General features: G+C 43.2%; 3 protein-coding genes across 3 annotated transcripts; 1 reads left to right on the top strand and 2 right to left on the bottom strand.

Annotated features, from left to right (window-relative positions):
* The first annotated feature begins 2,003 nt into the window (after positions 1-2,003).
* On the top strand, positions 2,004-4,596 carry LOC119356456 (protein SET DOMAIN GROUP 40-like). The gene is made up of 6 exons (XM_037623412.1): positions 2,004-2,159; positions 2,258-2,411; positions 3,031-3,162; positions 3,256-3,396; positions 3,605-3,868; positions 3,950-4,596. Exons 1-6 carry the CDS (start codon positions 2,041-2,043, stop codon positions 4,568-4,570), a joined length of 1,431 nt encoding a protein of 476 aa, XP_037479309.1. The 5' UTR covers positions 2,004-2,040; the 3' UTR covers positions 4,571-4,596.
* A 460-nt stretch (positions 4,597-5,056) lies between these two features.
* LOC119351990 lies at positions 5,057-7,385 on the bottom strand. Its single transcript, XM_037618748.1, has 8 exons — positions 7,321-7,385; positions 7,176-7,207; positions 7,040-7,081; positions 6,701-6,757; positions 6,368-6,445; positions 6,210-6,290; positions 5,579-5,679; positions 5,057-5,312 (listed from the first exon to the last, which is right to left on the bottom strand). Exons 1-8 carry the CDS (start codon positions 7,326-7,328, stop codon positions 5,265-5,267), a joined length of 447 nt encoding a protein of 148 aa, XP_037474645.1. The 5' UTR covers positions 7,329-7,385; the 3' UTR covers positions 5,057-5,264.
* A 124-nt stretch (positions 7,386-7,509) lies between these two features.
* LOC119358155 lies at positions 7,510-8,321 on the bottom strand. The gene is made up of 3 exons (XM_037624834.1): positions 8,191-8,321; positions 7,759-8,073; positions 7,510-7,654 (listed from the first exon to the last, which is right to left on the bottom strand). Exons 1-3 carry the CDS (start codon positions 8,319-8,321, stop codon positions 7,510-7,512), a joined length of 591 nt encoding a protein of 196 aa, XP_037480731.1.
* Positions 8,322-8,958: the final 637 nt, after the last annotated feature.

Below are 8,958 nucleotides of genomic sequence, written 5' to 3' on the forward strand. Positions count from 1 at the left end.
ATTAATAGGTTCATTTCTATCGATTGTCTTCGAAACTTCCATGTTTTGAAGACTTTCATAAAAATCGCCTATTCACCCACCTCTAGTCGATCACTAGCACTTTCAATCTGGCTGGCATAATTGACTACGACTAATCTAAATTCTCAACAATTGTCAGAACTTGAACACTCTCTGCCCTCCAAGTTCATTCTTACCTACTAATTATTGATTCTGCGTGAATGGATAGGGTATTGACAACACCTCTAATAATGATTATTCTCTCCACAACTTTCCTTTTTTTATCAGTGCTTCAACCCTAATTAATGAACAATATTAGTCTTCACCCGTGGATGGCATTCTAGCTCGGCCCCAAAAAATGACACCAAAATCATGGAACGATGTTAGGGAAATTCTTAGATTGTTTGGCTCACATACATATAATGGTAAAATTGCAAATATCAAGAATACTATGAAACAGCGTCCAAAAAAGGAATACTATAAAACAACCACAACAGTATATTAGTATATTATCCAGTTTTAACTGATGATTGTATGAGAAACGGAATTACACAGTTTCAACTAATTTCCAGGAAGGCACCGATCGTAATAACAATTCAACTTTTAAGTTTAGAAAGAATGGATTCAGTTCTAACTCTCTTGGATGGTATCGTGTTTACAGTTAAACAATGAATTATTCATTAAAAATTGTAAACTATATCTTAGTACAGTATCCATATTTTGCCTTGCATCTGTCATATTAGTTGAACCACTCTTCTTCACTACACAAATATTGATCACATATATTTCTATGAATTCCCGCAGCAACGCGCGGGGTATTAGCTAGTAAAGATAAATAGGGCGAGTTGGAATCTCTGTCGGATTTCTCGAGTCGGTTTAAAATACTCAAAATTAGTCGCCATTGCACATAACTGAGTAATATACAATTCTTACACACTTCATCACCGACAAAATCCACACCGGGTTAATACTCCCTTCGTTTTTATTTAGTTCGCGTATTAGCTTTGGTCAAAGTCAAGTTTTGTAAACTTTGACCAATTTTATAAACGAAAATATTAACATATACGATAACAAATCAACATCATTAGATTTATTATTGAATGTACTTTCATATAGTATAAATTTGTTATGGTAAATGTTTATATTATTTTCTATAAGCTTGGTCAAACTTTACGAAGTTTGACTTCAGTCAACTCTAATATGCGGAGTAAATAAAAACGGAGGGAGTATTCAACTTTTCCGTGATAGTCTGCAAATAATCGCACTGTTTATTATCATACGCTTTCATCATATCTATCTTCAAAGCAGAACTCGTGTTCTTCTTCGGCTTATTTATTTTCATAAAACGCAAACACTCGAAAAGATAGATTATATTATTGATGATAAGTCTACCAAGCACGAAAGCATATTGTCCCAACAAAATAACATCCGAGAGCACTAATTTGAGCCTAGTAGCCATAACCTTCGACATTATCTTATAAATCACATTGCAGAGGGTTATTGATCAAAATTGAGACAATAGTGTAGGATTATTCACCTTCGGGGCAGAACAATACATGTTTTGTTGATGGCCTCCATATCATTTTCTTTGTTCAATATTCTCAGTACCACTTGAGTGTCTTCCTCTCCATAAGGACCCCTGTGTTTATAAAGGAAAAAATGTGTCGAAAATCTATCCGGATAGCACTTTTTATCTCCTGACGCGTAAGGCTTTGTTACGTCAACATTTATCATGTCATTTTTCATGGGAACCTGAAGCAACAAATCAAGGTCATCCAACATTTATCATGTCATTTATTATAGTGCAGGATTTTCTCGATGGCACGCTCGGGCTCAGCCCGTCAGGCAGTCCGGGCCGGGCTGCCCATGGCCAGGTATACTTGAGCCAAGTACTCGTTTATTTAGGCCCAGGTAGTACAAGTTCATGCAGCATGGCCAGGAAAAGAACACCCATTTTCCAGCCCAATAAGGCGTATAGCCCATGCCACCAACCGAGAACGCTTCCGAAAAAAAAAACCGAACAAGCTCTCTCCGCCGCCGCAAATGGAGGGGCTCCTCCGGTGGGCGGCAGAGCTGGGCGTATCCGACTCCCTGTCCGCGCCCGCCTCCTCCTCCTGCCTCGGCCGCTCCCTCGTCGTCGCTGATTTCCCTGACGCGGGCGGGTAATGAACCCCGAACCCCCACCCCAGCCGCTTGCGATTCTTGGATCTCTCGGGTCCTCCTCATTATAGCTCACGGATTTTCTTCATTGCCACCTCAGGAGGGGCTTCGCGGCGGCTCGGGACCTCCGGCGCGGCGAGCTGGTGCTGCGCGTGCCCCGCGCTGCCCTGCTCACCAGCGACCGCGTCATGGCCGATGACCCCAGGATTGCTTCCTGCGTAGATGCCCATCGCCCTCGCCTCTCCAGCATCCAGGTAATGCCGTATCTTCAGGCAACGGTTCAGTTTTTATGTACTAAAACATGCTCATGTGAAATTGTTCTAGAATTTACCAAGTTTTGGGGATAAATGGGGACTAGGAGTACAATGCTTATGGTGGTTATGTCACTGAAACATTTGCAAAAGCTTCGATAGGATTTATGTTGGAACAGATTTAACCATCTACCCCTCTGAGTCAATCTGGTGGAACAGATTTTACCAAGAGGGATATGTTGGCAAACTAATTCCTATGGATAATTAATTATTCGGCACTTGATTACTGCAGGAGTTTGTTTTTCCACTCAGTTTGCTTCTTCTGGTACAGTTTGGACACATTTATATGTTCAACTTTGCAAAATCCGACAGTTATCAGGAGATAGAAAATCCTCCCATATATGTAGCAGTTTGCTTGATGTAGGCAAAATCAATATATATTCTCGGTTTACCGCAAAAATGTTGCACAAGTAACTTCACCGAGTTAGGATACTAGTTTCATAGTGTTCACCTTCTAAGTGTAAACTCATTCTTGATTATTTTTCTTTCTTGTATTGTACTTCTTCTGAACCTGAACATTCTTTGAAATGATTTCCCTGCTCTCCTATTTGTGCTTCAACAGAGATTGATCGTATGCTTATTGGCTGAAGTGGGAAAGGGGAAGAGTTCTGGCTGGTACCTCTATTTGTCTCAGCTGCCTACCTACTACACAATCTTGGCTACCTTCAACGATTTTGAAATTGAAGCTCTCCAAGTATAGCTCGGCAGATTTGTCAACAGAACTGTTTTTGGTTATCGTTTGCTCCATCCCACAAAAACATTAAATGGTTTCTGCTTTGACTGTCAGGTTGATGATGCTATTTGGGTTGCGCAAAAGGCTGTTTCTGCCATTAGATCTGAGTGGGAAGAAGCAGCACCGCTAATGAGAGAATTGGATTTCAAACCTAAACTTTTGATGTTTAAAACGTGGCTCTGGGCCTTTGCAACGGTATAATTATTTTGAAATTTATTTTTTAGCTCAATTTATGTCAGCATTCTTTTTATTTTATACGCAACCCTTTTCAGCATTTTTAAGTTCTTGTGTAGAATCAGCGATTCAGCGCTGACTCAAGATTTTGTCGGCTCCTTAGCCTTATTTCCGATATGAGATTTTACTTATTGATGAGATCTCTGAGGTTTCATTTGTCCACCTGAAGGTATCTTCACGGACATTGCATGTAGCATGGGATGATGCTGGTTGCCTATGCCCAATAGGTGATTTATTTAATTATGCTGCTCCTGATGATGATACTTCGTCTGAAGACCAAGATACGGAAGAAGCCATGAAATGCCAGGAGAGAAATGTTATGTTGGAAGAGATAAAGTTGGATAGTTCATCAGAAAGGATGACAGATGGGGGATATGAAGATTCTAATGCCTACTGTTTGTATGCCCGAAAAAGATATAGGAAAGGGGAGCAGGTATGCTATAATATTCTGGCCTTCCGAACGGATTATCTTGTGTGCTCTCTGCTTTCCTAAACTTGGCCAACAAACATGCAGGTACTTCTGGGGTACGGGACATACACAAACTTGGAACTTCTTGAACACTATGGTTTTCTTTTGGACGAGAACCCCAATGAGAAAACTTACATTCAGTTAGATTCGGAGTTATGTACTATGGGCACATGGCCGAAAGACTCCCTATATATTCACCCAAACGGGCATCCTTCATTTGCATTATTATGTGCATTAAGGCTAGGGGCAACTCCTACAAACTGTCAAAAGTCCTTTAGTCACAAGATCTACTCTGGATCAATGCTTTCTGTCGAAAATGAGCTGGAGGTTATGAAACGGTTGGGTAGCAAATGTGTGGAAACTTTGCAGCAATTGCCTACGACTGCTGAGTTGGATGGGAGGCTGGTCCATTTTTTACGCAACCTACAGAACAGCACTAATTGGAGAGTAGATGTGGAGCAGTCAAGTTTTGGACAAGAATTTGCCGCGTTTCTCCGGTTCCATAGCGTGGACCTGGATTGTACCCACAATCAGCTCCTAGTTCGACTCCTGCGATCTCTGGAGAGATGGGAATTGGCTGTCCGCTGGAGATGTAGCTACAAGATAGCTCTTACCAAGTGTGTTTTGTACTGTAAACGTTTGATTAATGAGCTTTCCTTGCAATGAGATTAACAATCGTTACAAGATTCAAATATACTAGTTCTTGAGTGCTCTTTGGAATGCAGAATTCTCAAAAAGCACGAGGTATCGGGAAGATTTTAGTTAGACTCCATCTCGGCTGGTGTAACTGCTCTCATGGGCAGGCGGTACTGCCGAAATGTTCCACGTTAAGAAATCAAAGATGATGCAACATGTACTTTAGGAGGACTCCTCGATGTTCATATTTTTTCTTCTATTTCGAAGTCGTTTGGCTACGACGTCGTTTGAGTTGTTTTTGGCTGTGTGCATCTTGCAATGCTGCTGCAAGATAGGTTAAGAAAAAAAAGACAATCCTTCCATCATCTAAAAAAAGGTGGTAGGAAGAAAGGTAAAATTTCATTCAGACCGCCTAGATGATTACTCCCTCCATTCCATAATTGGAATTATGGAACGGGGAGAGTACGTCTTAAGATAGGTGCTTCGGATTGTTCGATGAAAAATAACCAAAGAAATTTCACCCAGCAGCTCACATGTCACTGGCATACATAATCGATAGTAATCCTAACACAAGCAGTAGTAGTTGCTAGTAGCATATATATAGTTGCATGATCACGAAACAGTGTTGTACGTAGAAGTTTTACGAGACATGCAAGCCTCGAGCAGGTGACGTGATGAGCGGCCCAAACGATCCAGCAGCAGCGGTGGCAGTTTATGGACCTGACTAGTTCGACTTGGTCCCGTTCGCCGCAGCTTCAACCATGGGCACCACCTGCACTCGAACCAAGTTCACAGCTGTTAACTCTCCGAGGAGACGCCCCGTATACAACTTCAGGATGATTGATTCATACAACATCATAGCACAAGAACAAATTAAGCCATTTAAACCGGTGCATTGCGTCTCTTGTAGCGAGATGCATGGATTTTACCCTACTAAGCTTAGGAAAAATACTTGCATTATTGTTACTATACTATAAAGAAACAAAACAAAACAAAACGGTCAACGCACTGACATTACTACTAGGAAGGAATTCTTACCGGACTTGCTTCACCAAATGCCGCTGTGGTCCGCTGCCGCTTCACTTCCTCGACTGTCGTAGTCACTTCATCGCTCGTATCTTTTCTCTTGGTGTGAGAACCTGCTTCACTCGAATAAGTGCTAGTAAGATAACTGAATTAGCTATTATCACGGTATAAAAGATGCCTTCAATCATATGTAAAGTTCTCTAGCAGTGAAAAATCCGAAAAAAGAAACAATGAACATCCATTTTAAGTACCAAAGCTGAAGGAGCAAGAGGATTGTGTAAATTTGAAAGAGAAGAGTCTGAACTTGATTTACTTTGATTTGTTGTCTGAATATTTGCAGTTCCTGGATGAAATTACAGTCCGGAAGACTATGGGAGCACATAACATAAGCGAAAGAGCAAACAAAAGCAGGAATTCGGTTTTTTTTGTATCTATCAAATTATTTATAAGATGAATTTATATACAAACCAGATGATGAAAGACATCAGCAATTAAGCAGCACTGCCATTCATACAACCAGATTAATGCAATTGTAACATGGCAATCACATAAAACTATCAGAAATGTGCATACTGCATACAGAGACCTGGAAATAAATTTGGTGCTCTATAACAACTAACAATGTCTGGATCAACAAATTTACCTGCTGCATTTGTCGGTGATGAGGCCCCAAGCATTTTTGCAGCTTTCAAAGTAGCAGATATGTGCTGGCAGGCTGGATCATCTGCGGTCGACAAATTTTGGAATTAGAAGTGTCGGCAAGCAGCTTGGCAGAGTGAGTGCTCAACTAATTTAATTTACCTGGATTTATCTCTGCCGGTGAGATCCCGAGGACTGCCAACGCTCTCTGCAACTGCAAGGGTGTAGCACCAGACACTCCTGCAGCAGGCCGGTAGCCAAGTGCTGATGAATTGCGTTTCGGATGAACAACATCAAGGTAGCATACTAATAAGCTATGGTATGTTCAAGTTGTTATTAGAAAGAAAAATAGCTTGCCGATGTGGCCCAAAATAATCCAATACATTACAGAGGCAGTAAATTAAAAAGCCTATAGATAGATAGTAAGTTAAGGCACACTGGCAAAATGACAAAGCTAAAGAGAGGGATATGGGAACGAAACAAATGTGAGTTTACCTTGGTTCCCTTCTGGATAAGGTGCCGTGGGAATTATGCCAGCTTTTAAAGTTTCATCTGAATGCCACGCAAATTCATCAGTTAATTTCCACGTACGCATACATAGTTTCCATCCAATCCAACAGGCAACAGTACAGTATAAATAATTAAGCAGAGTGACCGGATCTGTATAATCTGGATGTGGCTGACTAATTAACAGTTGGTTATCGAACATCGAAACTTTTGCTCTGGCTATGTGGATGATGCTGCTCTTTGAGAGATGTGTTTTTAATCTATATATATCCGGTCTTAACTAATACACAAAATAAAAACATGAACAGAGGCAGGTTTTCTTTTTACCAAGGATATCCGCCAGCGATTCACGCGCTTTTTCATCAGACACTGCACATCAATAGGTAGACATGGTGAATAACTGCATGCCAAGGTGTGGGATTTAGAAATTTCAGATGTAGGTACGCGGCTTAATTATATGTACCTTTTGTTTCACCCGCAGGATCAATGAGGTAGCTACAAAAGGTAGGGAATGTTCAGATGTGGGCGAAAACCAGTCGATTACCCCCGTGAACAATACTACGTACTAGTACAATTTGCGCTTGAACAATACTAGAAACAATTTATACCTCCTCATGGCCCTGATGATAGCTTTTGGTCGCGGCCGGGAGCCTTGCTTCTTCACGTGAGGCCTCCGGCGGCACAAACTATATGAATGAAGAGCAATTAGAACTACTCCAGGCTGATTACTACTGAAGCCGATCGAGAACTCTCTGTCTAAGTGGTCGGGAGTAATGAGATTTGGGGGATACATAACATTACCCTGGAGGAGCAACGGGAAGTAGCTGGTGCGGCGCGGCGGCCGGCAGTGAGATGCGGCCCTGCAGCTCCGGGGTGGCGGTGGCCAACCTCCAGACAACAAAGGATGCTTTGCTCCTCACCCTCTCCCAGTTCATGTCGGCCCTGCGCGCGCGCGCGTGCGGTTATGAATGTTGTGAACGAATGTTGTTTGAGGATGCCTAGGACGTACGTGCACCGGCCGGCCGGTCGGTCGATGAGGTGCGTACCTGATGTGGGGGAAGCCGAGCACGAGGAAGGTGATGGCGCGGAGCCTCAGCTCGCCGTGGCCGACGTCTCGGCTATGGCACAGCTCGAAGTAGGAGCCGGGGAGGGCGGTCAGGTCGACGTGGCCGGCGACGGCGTCGGCGAAGCGGCGGTGCGTGACGAGGAAGGCGCGGAGGAGGTCGGCGTTGGAGCTCCGCTGGCGGGGCGGCGGCGGCAGGTGGAGCTCCAGGTAGGCGACGGCGTCCGCCCAGCGGCCCCGCTCCACGAGGCCGCGCAGGTGGCGCAGGCTCATGTGCACGCCCGTCTGCCGCGTCACCCTGCATGCACGCACGCGCGACGGAACCGCGTAGATCGGCGTCAGGAATAATGAATGATGAAGGAAGGAAGGATCTCGCTGCGTATTGAGGTGGGTCGCTTGATTGATTAGTGATTACTCGGCGTAGGCGCCGTGGAAGCCTTGGTCCCGGAGGAAGGCGAGGAGCCGCCGGTGCCGGAGCCGCGCCACGCAGGGGTGCTCCGCCGTGCCGGAGGGCTTCTCGGCAGTCTCGACCTCGGAGGAATCCATCACGACGAGAGGATCGGACGCAGGCAGCGCTGGCGATTTGGATAGTGGAAATAGTCCTATGTCTATATTACATCTAGATGTGAGATAATATCTCACATCTAAATATGATGTCATGTGTTTTGTAATCATCTTTGCTGGAATTTTTTGTTGTTTGTTTGTTTTTTAGCCTTTTTCCGCATTTGTGTGCTGTCAGGTTGAACACATGCGGGCTGCCTGGTCAGCGCTAGCTAGCTCGGCTCCCTCGCTGGCCTTGACTTGATTGATACTGTACAAGTCTGCATGGATGAGAAGCAGCCCTATTGTGTATAAAGCCCGTGTCCTTCAGTTTTTTTGCAAAGTGCCCTCCAGCTTGTCCCTAGGTTGACGTCTTTTAGGTCAATTTACCCCATCCGCAAAACATGAAAAAAGTTTATGATTTCTTTTTAAGAATTTGAAATAAAAATAGTGGTAGCTTAAAAAGTGTTCATCAATTCAAAAAAGGTCACAAATTAGAAAAATATATTCGCGATATAAAAGATGTTCAAGAATTTGAAAAATGTTCGCTAACTTCAAAAGTTTTCACCAATTCAATACATATTGGTGAATTAAAATGATGTTCATCGATTTGTTATATTTTCATGATTTTCTAAATATATTC

Source organism: Triticum dicoccoides, chromosome 2A, assembly GCF_002162155.2.
Source record: "Triticum dicoccoides isolate Atlit2015 ecotype Zavitan chromosome 2A, WEW_v2.0, whole genome shotgun sequence".
NCBI classification, from domain to species: domain Eukaryota; kingdom Viridiplantae; phylum Streptophyta; class Magnoliopsida; order Poales; family Poaceae; genus Triticum; species Triticum dicoccoides.